Source organism: Haliaeetus albicilla, chromosome 6, assembly GCF_947461875.1.
Source record: "Haliaeetus albicilla chromosome 6, bHalAlb1.1, whole genome shotgun sequence".
Classification (NCBI taxonomy): Eukaryota; Metazoa; Chordata; class Aves; order Accipitriformes; family Accipitridae; genus Haliaeetus; species Haliaeetus albicilla.
Window position 1 is genome coordinate 12588384 of NC_091488.1, and position 24630 is coordinate 12613013.

The window sequence follows — 24630 nt, forward strand, 5'->3', positions numbered from 1 at the left end:
GAACACTCAGGATTTTATTTTTAGAAGACTCAGACACTGAACTCCAGCTGAAGTTAATCAGAGCTGTGAAAACTGATAACATGAAATTGCACCCTTATCTGCTGCACTGTGACAGATTCTGTATTTCAGTTGCTCCTGCAGCTTTTTATCAATGTGTTTTTTAAAGCACCCACAAATGGCTTACTAGTTGCAAATGAAGATACATTATTCTTTTAAACAACAATCATAGTACCATAACCATCTGCCTGCTTAGAGAACGCATGCCTTAATATTTGTAGCGTATTTTGATCTGAATCATTGTCTGACCTGTGGAACTATCGCCTTTTTAAGTAGGTATGTGTTTACTACTACTTAGCCGTTTTCTTGTCATTGTCTGGCAGCATTTATCTGAAACTGTCCAAGCCACTAAGCATGCGGATTCTGAGTGGAAAATATTAACTAGATTGTGCTATTTGCAGAAGAATGAGGGTGACAGCTAAAAAAGCTCAAGACTTGGCACTCAGAAACAGCCATACCAGGAATTAAAACAGTTTTACATTATACTGTATTATAGTTATTTTCCTGGTAAGAAATTTAAATCTTCAGGAGGAGTCTTGTCTGTGTACCTTGCTCCACACCGGTTACGGTAACACTGCGATTTTTGTAATATTCTCATTGTGTACCTTACTGCCTGGTTGTCTCTAAGTGTCCATACTTTTGTGACAAGACAAGTGACAGGTTTTAACTAGAAAAAGTAAGATTTCTTTTTACCTGCTAGCATTCATTACGGGAGGTTCCATATGAACATAGCAGAAAAAGAAAAAAATAAAAATCTAGGCACCCTTTTCCATGCACAGCTGTTAGCAATCAGAAACTGGTAGAAAATTGTGTGTCTGTATTTTGGCAAGTCATTAATTTACCTGTGTTTTGGCAGACTATTTGGAATCGATAAAGCTAGACCTCTAGTGTTTCCAGAAACATTTTCTGCATTCAATAGTGGCTGAAAGGAACTGGTTCATTCAAGTGTCTTCTGTGATCACAAGTAACAGCGCATCACTTCTCAGAAGTTCTGGGATAGAAGCCGGTATCTGAAGGAACATGGTAACAACCATAGCATGTCCTGCAGCATTAGCATTTGTTCCACTGATAAGATTTTAAGGGCCAACTGAGAGAGGAGGCAGTTTCTTAGAGATTAATTGTCTTCCTCTGCAATATGTGTAATTCCAGAGGTTTTGGTGGGAAACAAGAAAGACGTAACGCTCTGTCCCTCAAGTACTGCATTTCTGCTATTACAGCAGCTACAGGAGAACCTTAACGTTTGAAAAGCCCTGCAGCCTAGGAGGAGGGGATGCACAGCAGCATATACTCTAAAGCTATCAAAGTACAGAAGGGACCTCTCTATACGGACACAAGACTCAAAGAAATTTACCAAGATGAAAAATCTTAGCATCTATATTTGGTCAAGGTTCCCCCACTGAAACGAAGCAAAACTAGACTGCATGACATTCCTTCTGAGGTGCGTTCTTCTTTGGTTAACCTCTCTCCCTTCTCTTCCCCCAAACCAAGCTTTTCCCTACAAAACTCTTTCTCAGCTGCTAATATAGGAGTGCCTAAGGGTATCTGAGATACTTCTAAAGCTCTCTAAAATAAAATAACCTGATGTCATCAGTTTTAATCACATCAGGTCCAAACCATCACTGAAAAATTTTTAGGGGTCTATAAATCAAAAAATGGATGAGACTACAGATCTAGAAAAAGACAGCCTAGCTCCAGTATATGACTTTATTCCAAATATTTTTATACTGAAAATGAAACAAGTGTTAGCATTAAAAACCCCAAACTATTCAGAGTACACAACTTAGCCGTATAGTACAACATTTGCATCACAAAAAATAGTAACTTCTCATACTTACACATACAACCAATGCAAGTGTTTCAGTTTTTACATGTAAATTTTCTTACAAAGTCCATGTATAATCTTCCACATTTTCAAAATAGTTTGCTTTACATTCTATGTTTTGCAGGGGTTGTTTTTGACAAAAATTCCAGTGATTAAGCTTGCTGGCAAGTATGATCAAAAGTTAATCTGAGCAGCTATTGGATACTCTGAATGAAAAACAAACCTTACACTCAACAAACATGCATCTGGTAATAACAGCTGCAACCACACACATGTAGATGAAAAATATATCAAACTAAGCGCTCCATCAAAGCATTTAAAATTAGAAATGTTTGAAAAAAATGTTCATAAACAAGCTATTCTTGAAGAACGAGAAAGTATTCAAATAATTGTGAATGGTATCCTTGACAAAATTAACCTACTTAGAGACAACTTAAACCCCAAATAATTCTACAGCACGAATTCCTTGCCTAGATTTCATTAGAACCAAGAAAAATCTGACTTGCAGGGAATTAAGGCATCCACACAACTTTAATAACCTCAAGTCAATCAGACTCAATCATGAAGTACAGTCAGACTGTCTTATGTCCCTTTAAACCACAAAATCTTTGAGAATTACGTTCAAAATTTTCTCAAATCATCTGCTTAAGGTAAGAACTACAGAGAATAATGGCTGTCTGGTGCCAGTATTATACGAGCCACTACATGGGCTCTACTCTAATGGCTGCACTTTCACTAGGGAAACTGACAAATTAAAAATACTGATAATAAATACCTGCACAGTAAGACATACTTATACACCTGTGTGTACACCTCAAAGAACACAATTTTTTCAGCAGGGTAATTCCAGCATGAAGGCTCTCCATCTGTGTGTGACACAGGCCCTTTTGGAGAAGGGTGGACAAGAAAATCATTATGCAAGACCAGTTTGTTTCTGCTTGGCTGAGAAACATCCCAGTACATATGAAAAAAGTCAGCAGGGCCTTGCTGGATTTACGAGCTCAGGTTAGTTTCACAAACACTTCACTGGCAGCACAGCCAGTGTCACTGCATAAACTGGTTTATGCGAACAGATCCAACTGCTTTCCTAGTTGTTTGTTCCCATTACCACGACAGTAGGCCCTATTGTGCCAGAGCAGTTGTCTGCATACCCACGCAACAAACCCGATCGGGGAACCATTCCAGATGAAACCAAGCAGCTTGCTTGGGTTTTGTGCCGGTTCATCACGCAGCCACACTCACGTCAGGACAGAAGCAGCAGGGGCACAACTCCATGAACGAAGAAACCCACTCCTTTTACAGGCAGCTTAGCAAGTTTGCAAAACCACCAGAAAAGCCAGCAATGACAAAAAATACATCTGGAGAGAGGAGCTGGACCCGGTGAGGTACATCACATTTTTCTTACACAGGGTTTAGCCCATTTGCAACGAGACCTTGGCAAAAAGGTTTAAATGCAGCACTAAACGCATTACAGAGATTCTAGCAGCTGCTTCAGAGTATTTGTGACTCGAGCGGAATATCTAAAAGCACACTGTTTGAAAACGTGTACGCGGATTAGATGTTAATCTCTAGAATTTGAGCTGTCCTTAATGAAAAGATAATGGGCCAGATTAGCTTTCAAAAAAACACAAGAGAAACCTTATAATTCTGATTTCTGTTTTAATACTTGTATTTTGACGCACAAAGCCCTATTCAGGTATTTAATTCAAAGTGGATAACTTCCATGAGAAGCAAGCCTAAAGCAACGATAATGTCCATTGTAATTTTTCGAATCACATCAAGATGAACGAGTACAGCAGTTACAAAGGGTCGGAGCCAAAATCCACCAGGGCCCGGCCATGTGCCTCCCTGTTAATACCGGGCCACGGTGGACTAGCTCGCGAGGCCGCCACGTGCATGCCACTAGACACCGAGCTTCTTCGCAAACCGCGCTGCACCTTCCCCCCTACGTTTCAGAAAAAAACATGGGTTAAAAGAAAATAAAATTAAAAAACCACAACGAAACAGACTGTTAAACTAGGCGAACTGCAAATTAACGCTGCCCGCAGAGGGTCGTCACCCCTTCCCGCAGTACGCGGTGCCCAGGCCAGGGAGGAGGTGCGGGTTACCACAGCGGCACCCTACCAAACCCCACCGCCACCGGTGACACCGGCCCCACAACGGCGGCAGGGGCCGACGGGGACCTGCCTCTCCGCGTCCGTGCCCCCCCCCCCCAACCGTGTGTCGGCCCGCGCCCCCCGCGGCTGCCTCAGTTTCCCTCCCGCGCGCGCCCAGCCGTTAGCGGGCCGTTGGGGGGGGGGTGGGGGAACGGGGACGGGACTCCGGCGTTTGGCGCCGTCCCCGCCACGCGGCGCCGGGCGCGGGAAGGCCCCCCTCGCGCTCGCGCTCGGGCTCCCGCCCGCCGCGCTACCTGTGGGGGAGGGGCGGCGGGTGGGGGATCCCCCGTAACCGTCTCCAACCGCCACCCTCCCCGCCGCGCCAGCGCCTCGCCCCCCGCTCCCCCGCCGGCCAATCGGAGCGCTGCGCACGTGACGAGCGTTCCCTTCGATGACCTCATCCCTGGTGTGGGATGACGTCAAATTCAAGATGGATGGAATCACGGCGGTGGCAGCAGCGCGCGCGGGCGAACCGTGAAAGGAGGCGCCGAGGGGGGCAGCAGGGGGGGGCGCGGCCGGCGGCGGAGAGGGTGAGTAACGGCCGCGTCTCGCGCCCGTTTCGGGGGCTGCCCGCGCCGTATGGGTCTCCCCGTGTACAAAGGCGTCTTTTCCTGACGTAACTCTGAGGTGGTTTTTTTTTTTTCCCCCCACCGAGCGGGGCTGCGGTCCCCGAGCAGCGCACTGCGCCTGCGCCGGTTACGAAACTCGTCTCCCTCGCCTCCGCGCATGCTCCCTTTGCTTGGAGGAAACGGCTGGTGCTCGCTGCGCCGGCACACGCCCGCCACATAGACCTGCCGGCCTGCCTTCTGCGCATGCTCCGCGCCCGCACGCCGCTTCAGCTGTCCCTCGTGCGCCTGTGCCGCGCCCTCCCTCCGCCGCCCCCCCTCCCTTTCCCTCCCCGCGGCCGGAACCCCGCGGAACTGCGCCTGCGCGGCGGCCGGGGCGGGGAGGGGGGCGGGCAGCGCCTGTCGTCGTTCTGCCTCACGGCGCATGCGGAGCGGCGCCGTTGCCGGGCGGGCGGGGCGGGAGCGGCGCCGCGTGGAGAGCGGAGGAGAGCGGCGCGGGGGCTGCGCCCCCCCTCCCCGCTGGGGCTGGGTGGGGTGTCGGGAAGGAGCGCGGGACCCCCCGCCCGCGTGCTCGTGCTCCCACCCACCTGCCCGGCGGGAGGGCGGCGCCGCCGCCGCCTCAGGAGGCGGTTACCCCGCCCCGCCCCGCCGCAACGGCCGCGTGAGGAGCGGGAGGGACGGGGCGCCCTGGTGGTACCGGCGCTTCACACACACACTCCCCCCCCCCCCCCCGGCTCTCCACCTGCGGGGCGGCGGGAGCTGCGGGTCACGGCTCTCCGCCGGTAGATCCCGGCTCTGATCTGAACTGTGAAACATGACAGAGGATCCGGGAGGGCTGCGCCTCAGTGCCATGGGTCCTCCCCGGTGTGTCTTGCAGGGAGAGCCGCGCTAGCCTGCAAATATCAGGGCGGAAGGCAGTCCAGCAAGGTTCCTGCGACTATAAGTACATGCAGGTATTAAAGTGTAGCTTTACTAGTCCAGGCGCTCTGTGGCTATATTATTCATGAGTAAGAAAAAGCACATCTCGTAGTCTAGTGGAAAAATCCTGTGCCAGCCTGTGCTGTGCATTTGCAGAAACCTGCGGAAGGTGTCTTAGCTGATCTCAGCTGTCGGAGAGAATTTTACCTTAATGCTCTTTAAAGTCCAAACTGTCACATGTGTCCAGATTGGATGTGGCTCATCTAAAGTATCGAACAGCAGGAAAACCGAATCTAAGGGAGTTATTCCGAGACAGGAAATACTGTGGAATTTCATTGTGTACAGAGTAAGCTCTTAATAATTAAATGCCACTTGTTTTAAAAGCTCTTCAGTTTTTTTTGTTGTTGGACTCGCAGTGGAAGTAAGAGGTAGGTAGGCTGTAAGCGTAAGAAGAGATTGCGATGAATTACATAATCATGCAACTTTTTGTGAATACAGTGAAGATCTTGTAGCTAAGTTACAGTTAGTATTTTTCTCCTTAGATAAATGTTAATATCAAAACAGATTTTTTAACTGTATTTTTGTACAACAAGGCTTTCACTATTAAATCAGGAGTAGTTAATATGTATTACAGGTAAATCTAGTACTGCTTTATGCTTGTATTGCCTGAACAGTGCCAATTATAGTGTTCTATTCTGACTTTGCTCAAACCGACAAACAAACTGCTTTGACTAAAATTTTCCACCAGGGTTACGCTGATGTTCTTGAGGGGAAGTTTTGAGCAAACTTTAGCAACTGTTTTTATAAACCTTGTTTGCAAAAAAACAAATTATGAGGCCGTCTCATGGGTGGAAGGGGATCTGACATTCCTCTCAGAAATTTTATTACCCACACGCTATACAGTTGTAATCTCATAAGAACATTTGGTTTACTCTACCTATAGAAAATCCACCCAACCTGACTGGATTGTGAACGTTTAAAGAACTGTCATTCGCATGTTCTCGGTAGGGACTCGCAGGGAGATGTCACAAATTACAGCCTCTGGAGTTTTCAGCTACAACAGTGTGTGCCACACCAGGATTTATCAGGGGTTTGTCAGGCTGTGAGCTCTCCTGAGCCTGCTGGAGCCAAGGTAACCCCTGGGGATCGGAACTGAGAGTGAGTGACCATGCCTCTTGCTCTCAGTGGAGCTCTTGCTCCTCCACTAATTTCAACATTGCCCTGTGATCCAAAACATGATTAAAGTCATAATGAGCTGGGTGCTTTTTTAACGCTTAAGGTAACTTATCCTTTAGTATGTATTAGCACTCTTATTTGATATAAAAAGAGGCAATAGTTCATAAGAAGTTCCTGAAGTCCTCTTTGTGCTGCACATTTAATAGTACACAAGTATGATAAATGTGAACATTTGTGCTTCCTTCTCCTACTGTGTAGGTTCCAAGTGGCAGGGTGATGCTCTGTCAGCTGACTCAGATTCAACACACCTCTCGGACTGAGAACACTCCAGATCACTAGAAGCTTGATATCACTAAGAGATTGGGGTTTGTGAGCTCGTGTTTTTTCTGTGTTGATGCGAGAGAATACTGATACACAGAGAATTAAATAGTTGGTGCTCTGATCACCTTCATAGTAATGGCTGACTATGCTTTCCTTAAAATTACTTGGAAGCATGCCAACATTTGGGTTTAAAAGGACTACTTTACAGAAAGCCACGAGCTTTCGTACTGTATTGAAGTTGTTTCTTTTTGAACTTAGTAGCTGTGAAGCAGTTCCTGCAAAAAACATCAGGTAATTTCCCATTATAGTTTTCAAGGTTTTGACAGCTGTTTTATCTGCAAAACTGATAACTACAGTCTATAAACAATTGTAGACTTACAGGATAGAGGAAGGAGGAGCTGGGGAGAGGAAGTTGGGCTGTAACCACCATATGGTTTGTACTGCACTGGGAGGTGCTACACTGTGAGTCACACACTACAGTTGCAGATATTTCCAGCTCTCATTAAAAGAAACTCTCAACTTTTGAGCAAGTGAGCTGTTTTCATAATGAACTCTGCTGCATTAATGATCTGAGATCCTCAGAAGGGAAGAAAAAAATCTTAGAGGCAGCAAAATCATTTGTTGCAAGTGGAAAGACTGCAATGTGCCCTGCTTTAAAAATAGATATTCTGTGCAGAGGGAGTTGCTTTCCCCAAATATTTATTGTGTAGATTTTAATATTAGTCTATGTACTGTAATCTTTTTTCCAATTTTTTCCTTAATGATAGTATTTAAGACAGTAGTTCTCTTATATTTTCTTTCATTCAGCAGTGCAATAAAAAAAAAATCATCTGTTGTCTTTGATTATTGGCTACTTCATGTATTATGTTGTTCTAGAATAGTCAGCTATATTTTATGAATAAGAAAAAGTGTTAAACAACTTTTCTACCTTCCTAAACTCATTTTACCACCACCCCTACCACCATCAGTTCAGCAGTCTTGCAGCCCATCAAAAATAAGAAAGTTTTAAAATCACCTAGTCCTGATTGTTCAGTGAGTTTTCCTTCTGAGATTTAGTGAAACACCACATCTTTGTTGTGCAAAATCTTTCCATACAATCTGTGATGAAAAGGCATGAAAAATCCTTTGGCCAAATAATTTAAAAAAAAATGTTGTGAAACTTGTCCGTTCATAGTAATTTGTATAAATTAAATTGCATTGTTTGGGAAGGAAGAAATATTTTCCCCTTTTTTGTCTTGGAGCATTTATCTGCTTATGTGTGGTTTATCCTACATCAGCACGTAACAGTGAGTAATCTTTAGGTTGCAATTCATTCTCAGTAATCTCTTTGATAAGTTGTGGTTAGAGCAGGGACAGTTCTTACACGAGGGACAGTAAGTGTCCCTGCTACCCCCTCGCTCCCCATCCCTCTGACTCGCTGATTTCCCACCGGCACTGTGTGGCTTGTGCCTAGGCCAGCACCAGGCCTGACACCGCAATACACTGGAACTAGGAGTGTACCAGTAGTCCCAGTAGGGTGGGTGCCCACCAGCAAAAAAACATGAGAGCTGCTTTGGGGTGAACTATTTGGCATTCTGGTCTGAATACATTCATGAGTATCTTCAGATAATTTTTCAGAACCAGTGTACTTAGTACAGTAAATACACCTCACAAAAATCCTTTTAAAGTGAATTAAGAAACATGGAAGGAAAAGCAGCAGAATTACAGTGATTTCTAATCACTGTTTGCCACAACTTAATCTACCTGTCACAACCAAAAGGAATTAGTTTATTTTGTGCCAGGACATAACTCTTGAGTACAGTCCTTCAGCTGTTGAGGTCAATGGCCAACTTCCCTGGAAGTTCAGTAAGAATAGGACCAGCTCCTTTCTCATAAATACTTCTGAGGAATAAAGAAAAAATATAGTGTTTTTGTTCTTTCTTTAGAAGTATGAGAGACATCGCCTACCTCCAAATACACATGGACTTTGAGTAAGCTGAAAATCTTCCACATGCTCTTCGTGACCTTGTAAATCTCTTATGTAAAACTCATGTAAAATTGCTGTTGTCTTTGCCTTTTTACAGTATCCTGTATTGTATTCCCAGTATCTTGGCCATGATTAACAATGGCTGAATGGAGATGATGGCTGAATGGCATTTTCTTTGGATACTTCAGTGGGTGGAGGATACCTGTGTTCCCTGAATCATAAGTGTCTCACTTGGCAATTTTTTAGGCTCAGCTTTTATTTTAGTTCTGCATGTTTCAGATTAAGTGCATGACTTTTTCTCCCATCTCTTGTTTTCTTACAGAAACCTCAGTGTAAACACAATCCTGTTCATAGAAAAGTACCTTATATGGGTATAATTGGCTTGTCTTCCCATCTAAAATATATTATGCCTGTAAAAAGCACCTTTATATTAATAGAAATATGCTCACATTTGGGGTTTGTCATTTTCACTATACCAGCAAAATGAAAAGCAGTATGTAGACAAGATTTTATTGTGAATTGGGCCAGTTAAACAAAGAAAGAGTGGCTCATCTAGTAAAGCAGATGACTGAATATTATTCTATTTGGTAAATATATCTCAGCATTACCAATAAAATAATAAAGTCAACCTGTAGAAAGAGTACAAGTGTACACATTTGGTGTGTGTGTCCCCTTCTTCAAATTCTTGATTTTGTGCATCTCTTACCAAAAAATCATACAAAAATATTCCCAGGGATGAGGTTTTTGTAGCTGTTTAAATTGTATGGCCATCAAGCCTTTTGGTCTTGTTCCATCAGAGAGTTTAATGGCAATGTTACAAAGCTCAAGAGACTGAAAACTGAAGAACTCCTTAGGGAAAGGTATTTTTAAAATTTCTAGTCTCTTGATTTAGTTTACAGGAATTTGGATGATGAGTTATACACCTTTCAGTCGAGGCATTGAGGCCAGGACAAATATTTTGTCAAACCGAGCTTGGTGTGTTTTAATCTTCGTGAACTCTCAGGAATCAGAAAAGCTCACAGCCAGTGCCCATTCCTGCCCTTTCTCCCTTAGATCCAGGAGTTGTGCAATCCCATGGTCAGCTGGATCAGTTTACTGATCTGACAGCAGGCTAGTCCTTCCTTGGTGGGGGAGGAGACATGGACTGCTCCTTGCAGGAGCAATCGCTAGTTAGATTGGACTGAGAGTAAGATGAAATTGCACCCTTAGCTGCTCCTTGTTTGTAAACAAGAATGAGATTGACAAGTGGAGCTTTGTGGTGTTACTCTGACATTTTGTAGTTGCTGCAAGTCGGGAGGAGCTATTTTGAGTGTCAATTGGTGAAACTATGGGTATGACCTGAATGTGGGAAGTAGCCTCTAATTTCTAAGAGAATTTCTAGTCTGTATCAGGATAACTTAATTATTTTTCTCTAGTGGAGGGCAAAATAGAGAGACTGCACAATATTACGGAATTTTTTCTTTTCCTCCCTATATTTCTGCTTCTGTGTGTGTGGAAGATAAATAGTTGGAAATTAATACATCAATTTCACACACTAGTAAATATATTCTTTATCTGATTTTATGCCTGTCTTCACACTAGTGAGTCTCTCCTTGCTGCTGACCTATTGGAAATGAAAAACATTTGTCTTCATGGAGAAAGTTTGCAGTATTGTCTGCAGTGGAGAACAGCAGTAGCAGTTGAAATCTCATTTCGTTAAATCGAGGAAGACAGAATCCCCAAACTTGCAGCAAGAGATCACTCAAATACTTAGTTAGAAAAAGATTATAGAAGTGCAAACAATCTTGCTCTGCAGGTTTGGAGCTTTTACATACAGCTTGGGGGGGGGGGTGTCTCCTATGGACTGTAGGAGAGTATCTATATTGCAAAGGCTATTGATGGGAGAAGAGGGATTCAATAAACTGTTGTCAAATTCAAATAATAAAATCCAGCATAGGATCCTTGAGTAGAATTTTAAGCAGTGTAGGTTGCTTTTGCACCTGGACTCCTGATGGGTAATGGGACTTTTTTCCCCCCTTGTGTCTGAAACAGCACATGAATTATCAGAGCCATCAAATCCTCTGCAAAGCGCTCGCAACTGAGTGCAACAGTCCTGCATTTACCTGGGAATACCCTGGGAAGTCACTTGCATTTCTTGGCTGAGTTTATAATCCATGTTTCTTGGGTTTTTTTAGTGGGTTTGCTCCCACCACACTTCTTATGTATATTTTCCCTGTTGAAGTCCCCTGTTCAGTCTCCCTTGTTGCCCATCTCCTCTGTGTTTCCTCCTCCTTCCTTGTATTCTCTGCTTCCAACTGCAGTTTCTCACAGCCCTGGCGCCGCCTTGCTGCAACATTGCTTCTCATTAAGTGTTTCAGAACATCGTCTTTCCCACCGCCACCCTCAACATGCTATTAGTATAGCTTTTAGCTGACAGCTACGTCGTCGTAAGGGAAGTCAGCAGGCAACATCAACATCTTATTTTAGTTGCTTGCGTATTTGCAAGTTATGCTGAAATTGTTCACACAAATATCTGCCTGATTCTATTTGTAAAGTTTCAGCATCGGTGACTATGTTGTTTCTGAAGGTGAAGTTTCAGGTGGGCAAAGCTGATTGAACAACTTGCTGACAAAGAATGGGTAGTTTCTTGGCTTCTCTTGCTGCAACTCTGATGCTCATCTGACCTCTCAGTGAGCTGATTAAGCTCCTAACCTATAAAAATAGCAAACATATAAAAAGATGGATTGATTTTTTTTTGTTTTCTGCTTCATTTGAGGGAGCTGAATCAACTTACTGGGGGATGAAATGAGCAGCAGAGCCAGTGAAAGGAAGAGGAGGGTACCACAGGGCTGGGAGGAGGAGATGTGAGAGTAAGGGACAGAGGAAAGGAAGGGGAACTACCACTTCAAAGGCAGGTAGCTGTTGAAGCTCAATAAACTGCTGGGCCAAAGATTAAACTTTTTCACCCTTTCCTTGTGAAGAGCTTTCCCAGGTAGATTTCCTTTTTGTAGAAAGTAATTTTGAAATAGTAGAGGTGTCTTTTTCTATCCTTGTTCAAAAAATAAAATAAAATAAATCTTGTACCAAATATGGTACTTAGGTTTCTGAAGTCTAGTTTGCTGAGATCAGTAGAGGGCTTGAAGTTTGACACTAAAATCTCTTCTTTGCCTCCTGAAGGAAGGCTGCAGGTGCTTCTGCTGCACTTGCCCTTCCTGGGTCTGGAGTCTTGCTGTCACTGTTCCTCCTGAGGACCAGCAGCTGCTATAGCATGTGGCACCTGAACACGGACAATGGGAGATTTTCTGATATGCTCCTACTGTTTCCTTGATGTCGCCTGAACATCATGGAAGAAAAGACGAAAGAGCTTTGTTTCCAGTCAGTAGTGAATATGGCTGGAGAAATGGTTGGAGGGAATAGAAGCAGATGATCTGCAGGAAAGAGCTTAGGTAGTTAACGGCAAAATAATCTTCAGCTGAGGAAGTATGAGTCCTCAAACACCTGGAATCAAATCTAGTATTACAAGAGACTGCCATAATTCTGTTACCTATACAATAGCTAGGCACACCTTTTGTGTCAGGGCTGAGTGCAGTCAGCCAAGCATTGGCTTTGATGACAAGCTGTTGCATAGTCCTATAGCTGCTCTGCTGCCACCGTTTGCTGCCTCTTCAGTTATGCCAATGCAATTGTTTTTGAGATTGTGGTTTAATATAAAAATTGGCCAGCATTTGAAAAGAAGTAATTGGTTTTTATTTATTGTCTGATCTGCTGTGTAATACAGGCCTGCAAATATTTGTACTGGCACAGCTGAAGGAGGAGTGAACTGCAGTGTGCAGATAAGATGAACAGAAGAGAGCAGGAATGTCTTGGAAAAGTGTTTATGTAGTGAAATTTTAATACATTGTACATTTACTTCGGTAATCTTTGGGGGTTTTTTACATCTAAGTATTTCAGGCTTTCAGATGATCTGTGTAAATGTCTTCAAATGATTCTGCAAACCAGTTCTGGTTTTGTTTCTTAAAGTATCATAGCTTGTTTTATTTCTGACTGTTGTGTTTAAAGGCTGTTAAGCTGAAAGTCAAGCACCTGAATTAGGAAATACCAGGATTAAAGCTGCCTTTGCAGGATTAATTTGGTCCCTTGCCATTTGTGTACATTGCAGCCTTGGTTACTGTTAAAGTGACAGAGTTACATTGCACCAAAGAACTCTGCCTCCTTCACTGCGCAGAAGAGACTGTGCTTTGAGACCGAAAGGGAAGATTGTAGTGGGATGCTTATCTCTGTCTTGTTTAATGTAATAAATTGAAGGTGTTCTACGAGTAAAAAAGGAGAATGGAAAGAAGGATGGATGACTATTGGATTCTGCTTCGGGTGTCTGGATTTTTACACCCATCTCTACTAACAGAATTACTGTGCTACAGTGGACAAAGGAACACATAGTAATTACATGAAGTTTATTCTGCAATGTCTTACACAAAACACAAGGCCTGGGTAAAGCAGATTAAAATGAAAGATTTGAAAATATTTCAAAACATTTAACTAATATACTCCTTTCCCACTGTGTCCGTGAAGTATGGGTTCTGCAGCAACATCTATTGGGTGTCTCTACAATACTGGTTTAGTTCAAGTTTCCTTCCTAAGCCCACTGTTGATCTGTTACCTCCATATATCATGCTGCAACTTGCATCCCAGATGAATCACTTGAGTTTGCAAACTCAGTTTGTTTCAGATGAAGCTAAAGGAAAAGATGCATTCCTGGAACACTTGTTCTAATAACACTCCAAGTGTTAATGAGTGCTCAGACCATGAGACTGGATTAGAGCCAATCATACTCCACCACTGCAAACTGCAGTGACATTCACAAAGGAGATGGGTAGTGCACACACCCCCAGACAGTACTTTTGAGCAAAACATAGAAACCAAACCAAAACAGGTTGGTTTCTCAAATTCATAGTAGCTTGACTGCTCTGCTCTTTTTAGATGGAGATGTGGGGGGATGATGTGTTATAACTATCTGAGATGAGTTAAGGATAAATTAGTGTATATGAACACTGCAAGACACTGAAACACTCAGTAAAGACAGATCTGGTGAGGAAACAATTCTGCTTTCGCTATTGTCGTGACACTATTAACTCATTCAATATTTTCAGGTGCAGAAGTGGTAGCTGAGTCCTATGATATGATCAATGCCTTGAGACACTTTATGCAGCACCCTTTAAGTCATTTCTCAATCATACCAATTTAGACTTTGATCACTTATTTATGTCCATTAGTTGTAAGATTTACCACCCTCATTTATTAATCATGGGGTTACAGCTTCTTAATAGTGTTATTTATTTTGATAAACTTTTCAGTTTTGCTTGTAAGCTGATGAATAGTGAAACCTTTTTGTTGTAATAACATACATCGGGTAGAAGTTATAAACTGTCTGGGTTTGGCTGGGATAGAGTTAGTTTTCACAAGAAGCTGCGAGGGGACACAGCCAGGATAGCTGACCTGAACTAGCTGAGGGGATATTCAATACCATATGACGTCATGCTCAGTATATAAATTGGAGGAGCCAGCTGGGGGGGGGAGAGATCACAGCTCAGTAACGGGCTGGGCATTGGGTTCCGGGTGGTGAGCAATTGCATTGTGCATCACTCGCTTCATATATTCTTTTACTAGTATATTTTTATTATTATTTCTTCTCTCCTTGTGTTGTCCTATTAAACTGTCGTTACCTCAACCCATGAGTTTTTAATGTTTTCTACTGATTCTCCTCCCCATCCCACCGGGGGCAGGGAGCAGCGAGCAAGCACCTTTGTGGTGCTTAGTTACTGGCTGGGCCTAAACCATGATATAAACTAAAGAGTAGTTTCTCAAATCAGCTGTAAAAAGAAGATAATTGCTTTTAACAGACACATTATTGACCTGTTTTACTACCACGATGGAGGAAGGTAGTGTAAAATTCTTACAGGTTAACTTGAACAGAATTGTAAAAGTGTCCATGAAAAAAAAGCAAATTGGATATTGCTGATTTCTCTCTGTGTGTGCATGTGCACAGATACATAAATTTCAATTCATGCCACAGAAGTTCTTTATTTAAACTAACTTAAAACCTGATTCTCTTCTTTTGTTAAGATTTAATCAGGAGCAGTCTATTGAGTTATTGAGCCATCCTGCAGTACAGAGTAGGCTGTGTTTTGAAGCATGGAGATTTCTGCACTGCAGTTTAATTTGTCCTTATTGTATTCTTGGATGCATTCATGGGTAACTTCCTCAAGTATATGGCCTGTGGGCATAAAGTGCTTTTATGCTAATGAAGAAAATGGGGAGTTCAGTTCTCTGATTGCTTTTAAGCTAGAACAAAGCATTGCAGGGATACTTCAATTACAGTTGTGACGTTTCCAAGAAACCAGATCCTGTCAGTGCGGTTATAAGTGACACATATTTGATAGCTAGAAGTATATATTAACAACACTTACTAAGCATAAGCAAACATGATGAATTAATCTAGATTACAGGCAATAATCCTGCTTCCTCCTTCCTTCCCAGTATTAATGCCCTTTCCATCATCCTATTAAAAATGACAACAAAACCCCATTAATTTGTTTAGTCAGCAGGAGACTGTCAGGGTTGCTTAGCCTCAGAAAGGTGACTTGGCATAACTAAGCTTTAGATATCTGATGCAAGAGTTTATCAATGCAGTTGTCAAGATAGATCTTCATAAAGCTAAAGCTGAGAACAAGATGACCAAGAGTGAAATGATTGAACTGTTCCTTCACGCGGACAGGTGTATTACAGGAAGAGAGCACTGACCCACCCCCCCACCCCCCCGAGTTAGTTAGGTGTAATAAATATTCTTGGTGTAAGACCAGCAATTAACAGTGTGTTTGAAAATGGGCACGAGCTGGTTCTTCTTGTGCCCGTGCATCTGTTGGTGCCAACAGTGTTGTTTTAATTCCCATACCTTTCCTCCAAACAAGCTGTTTTCTTCAGCACTGTTGATGGTGGTTTAGCCAGTTTATGAAGTACAGAGGGATTAGGTGTGTTTACTTTATCTCTAACAACAGTTCACCTAAGGCAACCTACAACTTTTTGTTGTTGTTCTTTTTCAGAAGCATCAGAATCATGGAGGGGCTCTTGCATTACATAAATCCAGCGCATGCCATTTCACTTCTAAGCGCACTGAATGAGGAGCGTCTAAAGGGACAGCTGTGTGATGTTGTTCTTATAGTAGGAGATCAGAAATTTCGAGCTCATAAAAACGTTCTGGCTGCCAGCAGTGAGTACTTCCAGACTCTGTTCACGAATAAGGAGAATGAGTCTCAGTCAGTGTTTCAACTCGACTTCTGTGAGCCAGATGCTTTTGATAATGTGTTAAACTACATTTATTCTTCATCCTTGTTCATTGAGAAAGGCAGTCTTGCAGCTGTGCAAGAACTGGGCTACAGTCTTGGAATATCCTTTCTTACAAACATTGTTTCTAAGAGTCCTCAAGCTCCTTTTCCCGCTTGCCCTGTTAAGAAAATACTGTATCAAGATGAAGATGAAAGTAGTTCTCAGAAGAGAAGTGTCATTGTCTGTCAGAACAGAATTGAAGCACAAGCGAAAAGTATAAATCAAACACAACATGATTTAAGCCATACTTCTAAACCTTCACCCTCTGTTGCTGTCAAAACTAGCAGTAGGCCACAAGTAACAAAACCAACTGAAACCCTTCACAACTTATCACTGACTGAAAGGAGATGGCTGAAAGAAAGCCCTGTGAGCTATACCAAGGTTCATGAAACTTCTGGAACTGTGGAGGATCAGAGCAGAGGTGGTTTAGTGAAAAGGAACACAGTACTGCCTCAAATGCCTTTAGCAGAGAAAGAAATTGCAAGCGATGAACCAGGAAGCAGTGGTCAGCTTTTAAGAGGAAAGGCCGCAGAGATGTCATTAAAAAGACCGCGTCCACCAGTCTTATCTCTGCGTGGCGCATCAGAATCTACATTTTTGTTGCGAGAGGCAGGAAAGGGAAGTAGTCAAGGTGAAGACAGAAATTTGCTATACTACTCAAAGTTAGGGCTAGTAATCCCATCTAGTGGATCTGGTCCAGAAAACCAAAGTATTGACAGAAGTGGGCCACTTGTAAAAAGTCTCCTTCGAAGGTCACTGTCCATGGACAGCCAGGTTCCTATTTACTCACCTTCTGTTGACCTAAAACCTTCACAGGTATCCTCCTCCTCCTCACCGGGAACTAATGATTCCCAGAAGACACTTAATGTTGTATCTCAAAAGTCATCCTTGAAAGAGTCATCAGAGAAGATAGTCATAGATGAAAAACCACAGGTAATACACCCACATCGCCTTAGGTCTTTCAGTGCCTCTCAGTCAACTGATAGGGAGGTTGCTTCCCCTCTCACAGAGGTGCGAATAAAAACTGAACCTAGCAGTCCACTTTCAGATCCTGCTGAAATAATAAGAGTTACAGTGGGTGATGCTTCAGCATCGACAAATAAAGACTTTCCTTTTAAAACTGAGGATGATCATAAGGAACCAAGTAGACTTCCAGCAAAAAGGAGATTTCAAGCTGATAGAAGACTACCATTTAAGAAACTGAAGGCAGATGAGCAGGGTTCTCCTGGGTCAGAAGATAACTGTGAGGAAGGCTCAAGCCCTACGCACCTTGATACTGATTTTCCTGATTCTGATGTCAGTAAAGATGAATACAGCGAGATGGAAGAAGCAAGACCAAATAAGAAATTTAAATGTAAGCACTGCCTTAAAATTTTCAGATCAACAGCAGGTCTTCATCGTCATGTTAACATGTATCATAATCCAGAGAAGCCCTATGCTTGTGACATATGCCACAAGAGATTCCACACAAATTTCAAAGTGTGGACGCACTGCCAGACACAACATGGAATTGTGAAGAATCCCTCACCAGCTTCCAGTTCGCATGCTGTTTTGGATGAAAAATTCCAAAGAAAACTGATCGATATAGTGAGGGAGAGAGAAATTAAAAAAGCTCTAATTGTTAAACTAAGACGTGGCAAGCAAGGTTTTCAGGGACAGTCTGCTTCACAAGCACAACAAGTCATCAAAAGGAATTTAAGATCGAGAACCAAAGGAGCCTATATTTGTACCTACTGTGGGAAAGCTTATCGTTTCCTCTCGCAATTTAAACAGCACATAAAAATGCACCCAGGGGAGAAACCAGTTGGAGGGAATAAGGCTCCTAAGCAGAAAGATCATATTCATATTGAAACTCCAGTAGAAAACAAAGAGGTTTATCAGTGCCGTCTCTGCAATGCTAAGCTCTCTTCACTTATTGAACAGGGAAATCATGAGCGACTCTGTAGAAATGCTACTGTCTGTCCTTACTGCAGCCTTAGATTTTCTTCTCCAGAGCTGACGCATGAGCACGAAAGCAAGTGTGAATACAAGAAACTTACTTGTCTTGAGTGTATGCGTAGCTTTAAATCATCCTTTAGTATTTGGCGTCATCAAGTTGAAGTTCACAATCAAAACACAATGGCTCCATCAGAGAACTTTTCTTTACCTATCCTGGATCACAATGGAGAAATAACTAGTTCATCAAGATTGCCTCCTCAGTCAGAATCCAATAAAATGAACAATTTTGTTGCTGCAAAGGAAGATGGTGTATTCAGTGATTCATCAGAACAAATAAATTTTGATTCTGAAGATTCCTCATGCCTACCTGAAGACTTAAGTGTTTCCAAGCAGTTTAAAATTCAGATCAAAGAAGAGCCTGCAGATGATATAGAGGATGAGGTCACTGAAACGAGCAGGGAGCCTAAGGAAGTAGTCTCTAACAAAGATGCTGGTTTGTGGCCCTGTGAAAAGTGTGGAAAGATTTTCACTGTACGCAAACAGCTGGAGCGTCACCAAGAGCTCTTATGCTCTGTGAAGCCATTTATTTGTCATGTGTGTAACAAGGCCTTCCGAACCAATTTCCGGCTGTGGAGTCACTTCCAGTCTCATATGTCACAGGCTGCAGAGGAGTCCACAAATAAGGAGCCTGAGATATGTCCACCAGCTAATTCCCCATCACCACCACCCTTACCTCCACCCCCACCCCTCCCCAAAATCCAGCCTTTGGAGCCTGATAGTCCGACAGGCTTGTCTGAAAGCTCCACTACTACTGAAAAATTATTTGTACCGCAGGAGTCAGATACACTCTTCTATCATGCTCCACCACTCTCAGCTATCACATTCAAAAGACAATACATGTGTAAACTCTGTCACAGGACTTTCAAGACAGCTTTTAGTCTTTGGAGCCATGAACAGACACACAATTAGCTTTAACAGATACCTTAAAAAGCTGGTTCAGTGGAGGCTGTGTTCAGGATCTCAGATGTATGCCGTATAAACTAGAAATCTAAGAGGATCAAAACAATGACAACGATGATGAAAAATGTGGAATTTGTGATGCTGCTTGGATTTGAAGATTAAGGTAAACTAACTTGGTTATTAGGTAGAAAGCAGAGGAATTTATAATACTGTGGTCTGGGATTAATAGTAACAGAATAGTTTTTATTTCCTTTAACACTGAAATACGATCACATCTGGATTGTATGCATGGATCTTCATCCTGTGATGTTGGCGTGTGCGTGTGTATTATATAAAAAGTTATATATTAAATGAAAGAGCAACAACAATTTGGATTCTAACTGTGAGTTTATAGTAGTGAAATACTGTAACCAACTTCATTAGTTTTTTTTTTAAAAGAAACCAACACACAAGCTCCATATAAATAGTTGCCATGCACTTGCAGTTAGGGAGGAAGTGGATGGAGTGTCTTGCTGTATTGACTTAGGTCTTAGAAACCTTTAGCAATAACAAATAAACCTCAAGTTTGAGTAATCCTGATGTTATTGGATACGAATGTTTGGTATTTTAAGGCATCATAGAATTGTTTTGTTGTTATATGGAACTTGTGCAAATTAAAATAGACTCTAAAGTCAGCAATATTATTACTAAGATTTTATATAAAAAGTAGCAGCAAGCCTGCTTTCAGCCATTTAATTATAAGTTTCTAAGGAAAATTGGGGGAGGGGGTACTTTGCTTTATATAATGTCCCAAAGACTAATTTACTATAGATACTTCGGTAGCTAAAGTCGTTGTATTAACAGCCATCATAATGCAAATGGTACTGTTTATAATATGAACTAAGATTGAATGGATGTCAGACAAGTTTCATAATTTTGTTCCACTATTTGTACAACTGTTTGTATTTCTAACTACAAAGGAATGTATAACTATTAAATCAAAAAAAGAGAGCTCATTAAGGGACGGAAGATGAATTGTGTTCCTACACACAGTAATAAGCTTGGCCATGAGTACAAAGATATGTTTTAACAAAAACTAAAAATGTAAATATTTATATAGACACCTGTATAAATGAAGAAGTATGTATTTGAAATTTGTATTAAGCATACATATCCAGCTCAAAGCAGAGGAAAAAACATCACACTACAATCACTGCATTTTATGAATACAATGCATAGAGTATTTCTTTCTGTCGCTTTCTATCATATGTGATACTGTGTTGCAATTTTCTAATTTGTTGAAAATCGTGGTAATAATGGGCTGCAGATATTCTGTGTAGTTCCATTATTTTACCTCAAATCACAACTGGAGCAGTTAATGTAAGTAGGATCATAGATATTTACCAGAAGCTATAGTACGGGTCCAAAATTATTCTGTAAGTAAAAGAAATATTTACCCAGAAGTAGGTGGAAAACTAACACTGAAAAATTCTTCTGCTAGAATTTAAACTTAATGGAGTGGTGATGGATTAAAGTGAACATAAATGATGCAAACAGTATTTATGATCCTGACCAACTTTACCCCGTGCAGCTTGGGAGAGGGGGATTGCATTCCACACTACATAGTCAGAGCCCAGTCTGTGTTCACTGAAAGCAACAGGAGTTTGGTCACCAGTTTCAGGGGGAGCAGGAGCAAGGCTTTAATTCTGTATGTAACTGTGAATTTTTTTTCAGCATCCCAAACTCAAAAGTAAGAAGAATTGCAAGCTGACACCAAGATTTAGCAAAATTAAGCACAAGTGTAACTCCTAAGAATCTGAGGATGGGCATCCTTAGTTAGGCACGCATAGGAGTAGATTTTTCTCAGTGAAAGCCCAAGTGTGCCACCATTTTTTTCCAACAGATTTTTTTTTTTAATTATTTTTCCTGTAAGTTAAGTTTAAAAGAATTGGCTCAGGATGGACCCCTGACTTTTTATCATCTACCAAAAAAAATCGCAATGTTAGTTTCAAGCCTCTTCTGTTTAATTTTTTATTAAAATCTAAAATTGTTACTAAACACTTCTAATAGTAATGTGTTGTTCTTTTTTGTCCTCTTTCAGGCAAATTGTAGCTGAATATGATTGCGCTAATTTGTTAGAATATCAGTTAAACTCTTTCGGTGCCATTGCAATAAAACAAGGTACTAGTTTAATAGTGACATTTCTAGTTACTGACTTTTTTATTCCACCTAATAAGACTAAATTTCTTTCTTACCAGAAACAATTTCAAAATAAAATGGTTATTGCACTTAACCTGGTGTAACAAAATCAGAAAAACATAAAGCTTTGCTAAGTGTCCTTTAAATGTGTTTAAGAAACCTGTGCATATAAAATATGAACATGTTTTTGTAAAAATGTTCCTAAGTTTTCGCCAATGATTCCTCTACACAACAGTCTGAAAGTTTATATGTAGCCTTTTAAAAATCAGTGTGCTTTCTAAAGGAAGATGGCAACTAGTTCAGCTATGTCATAGTCATCTAACTTCCAACTGGGATTCTTCCATGTGATATGATGATAAATTCCACACACTTTAAATCAAAAGCTTGTGCAACATCTTTGAAGAAACCTTGACCTTTTTCCTAGTATACTATGTATTATAAAAAAAAAAAATCCATAAAATATTTTTGGTCTAAATAGCCTCCTTCTAAGCTTTTTTTAGTTGTTTTGTTTGGGGGTTTGGTTTTTTTGTTGTTGTTTTTTTTAAGTTTTGTTTTTAACTTTGAGCGTGTTTTGTGTTTGGTTTTTTTAATTTGGTTCCTATTGTTTAGTAAAGGAATTCAGGATCTCTGAAGTTTAAATATGAGATGTTTATATAGCAGTTCTGGTTTTCTATTAGCTTTTATACAGTATCTTAAAAAGCCCTTGATAGAAGTGTTTATTTTGGAGGATATGGAATAAATATGCTTCCACTTATATAACTTTAATATATGTTTAAAAGTTAAATTATGGGAAAAATGTTAGTTGCTTGTTTATAAATAAAGGTCTTTTCAAGAGTGTCTAGTTTGGCAACAGCCAAAATAAAAGGCAAATTTATTGATACAAAAGCCTGTCTTCATCATATATTGTTTAATTTTGTAGCTGTGTACTAAAGTGACACAAAGTTAGAGGTCTTGTTAAATATAAAAAGTGTTTTGCTTTTTTTCTTAAAATTTGTGACAGGAATGTGCAGATGTTTTAATATATAGATTAGAATCTTTAATTCTTTTTTTTTTCTATTTTTATAATCTGTCAGATAAATCTCAGAGAACTATCCTGCCTCATTGGAAGTACAGTGGAAACTTCTTTTGCATTTAAGAGGAGCAGGGTTGAGCCATGAAATGTATTTTGTTTGGGGACTTTTTTCTTTCAGGCACTGTGTTGGCAAAGCGTCTAAGCCTATGGTTAAGTTCCATTAAGATGAGTCTTAATTTTTTTTAAACATGTGCTTAAGTTCGTTGCTAAATTGGGACCATGATCAACCTTGAAAGTGAGCAATGGCAGAAAAATACATACAGATTTTTCTTTAAGTCCTAGAACCAAAAGTTAAAATGTATTTTTCTCTACATAAAAACTGCATATAAAAGTAGGGTATAGTTCTGCAGTTTTACAAAAACAAAGGACATGAACTAGTAATAATGCTGTCTCTACTCTTTTTTTTTTTTTTTTTTGGTAAGGGGGAGTGAAACACCCTGTGACAGTTAATAGAGCAGATAACCTGCTGAAGCAGTGGGTGACACTAGAGTTTGTCTTGCGTATTTCAGAATGGAGATGTAGCCTTATCCCCGAACCAAAACACAGCTGTAAGAGACTTGTTCCTGCATTTCCTATTTAAGCAGGCCTTGTAGTGACTTCCAGTAGGTTTTTTGTCTGATGTTGTTTGTTTGTTTTCCCCCAAGTAGGACATGCGGGTTTGGTCTGAAGCTACATGTGCTCTGTTTTTGTTCCAAGCTTCCAGTGATAAAACTAGAAGTTCCTCACATGGGATAAGGACAGACTATGCCTAACTTCTTGGCACTAACAGTGAGGGTGCAAGTATCTGGCATGAGCCTGTAATCTGGCATGTGCCTATACTGTTCAATAAAATTGTTTACATTTTCCTACCAGAAGATTTAGATAAAAATCAAAGCAAGCTTAGGGTTTTGGTTTGGTTTTGTTTTTTTTTTAAATGTTGCTGTTAATGAATCAGTGTTAAAATCTTTTTTTGTTGTTGTTGAACACAGCCTGATAGTATTTTTTAATGTCATTGATTCTTGGTTATTTAAAATGACTTGTGAAAAACTGTACTATAACTGTTGTACATGAAGGGACACTATCAAGAGAAAAGTTGTGTACAGTAAATGTACTTATCTGTATTAAGAATACTTGATATTCATAAAATCAAAGAATTTAAAAACATGAACTGAGTCATAACGCTTGAGCTGCTTGGGCATGTTAAAGCCTATTAAGGGCATCCTCAATTGTTGCAAGGATGTCTGAAAAATGTATCTGAATTCTACGGGTTGAGCTTATTTTTCATGTTGCTTTTTCTCTCACTATTCCAGAATAAAGGACTCAATCCATTTTTCCTTCTCCAGTTTCTCAGTGATACACATTACCTTTTAAAAACACAAGCTTCCCACTACTGCAGCAGCATCTTTAATTAAATTATGTACCTAAAACCAGAACAAACTATATTTTGCAATGTAACATGCAAAATACATATAAAGTACGCATTTCAAGGATTATTCTTGACAGTGTCCCTTTTTAAAAAGCAGGAAAATGGGAACACTTTTAGTGCTTGGGTACAGGGGAATAGTTTCCTACAGTTTCTAGAAATAGGAATTATCCAATATATTTGCTATAGAATTTTCCGATTAGTTACACAAAATCACTTGTCATTTTAAAGGATTATAGAGATAAGACAAAAGAAGCTGGTTTTATAATCCTGTATACCTTATAGTCATTCTGTATCAGTTCAATACGCCAGGATGAGTTTTTACTTTTTTTAGGACTGAGACTTAATAGCTTAGGGTAACTTTTTCTTTAATGTAATGTAAATCCATTGCTGCTTTGTACAACTTTTTCTACTGTGTGTTTTCTTTACTTAGATCTTAACTAAGAAATGTTGGCGTCTAATAAACTTACACTTTGTTTCTTTTGAATTACTGTGTCTTATACTGGAATCTCTTGGCGAAGTGTGATGTTATTGTACATACCATTGTGTCTGTGAGATGGGAATTTTGTTTATAAAAGAACATCTTTTGATCTATTTGTTGGATGTAAATGATAGTTTTTACATTACTAAAATAATGGCTTTTTGTTTGTTTTAGTAAGTGCCCCACCTAACCTTTTACTGGAAAATACAAGAAAACCAATTGCTCTAGACAATCTCTTTAAAACTTGAACACAGCCCA

General features: G+C 40.7%; 1 protein-coding gene and 1 long non-coding RNA gene across 2 annotated transcripts; one reads left to right on the top strand and one right to left on the bottom strand.

Annotated features, from left to right (window-relative positions):
* Nucleotides 1–3524: 3524 nt before the first annotated feature.
* On the bottom strand, nucleotides 3525–4399 carry LOC138685652 (uncharacterized). The gene is made up of 2 exons (XR_011325005.1): nucleotides 4290–4399; nucleotides 3525–3824 (listed from the first exon to the last, which is right to left on the bottom strand). It is a non-coding gene; the product is annotated as an uncharacterized lncRNA (long non-coding RNA).
* Nucleotides 4400–4442: 43 nt separating this feature from the next.
* ZBTB21 (zinc finger and BTB domain containing 21) lies at nucleotides 4443–24378 on the top strand. The gene is made up of 2 exons (XM_069785060.1): nucleotides 4443–4565; nucleotides 16059–24378. Exon 2 carries the CDS (start codon nucleotides 16072–16074, stop codon nucleotides 19246–19248), a length of 3177 nt encoding a protein of 1058 aa, XP_069641161.1. The 5' UTR covers nucleotides 4443–4565; nucleotides 16059–16071; the 3' UTR covers nucleotides 19249–24378.
* Nucleotides 24379–24630: the final 252 nt, after the last annotated feature.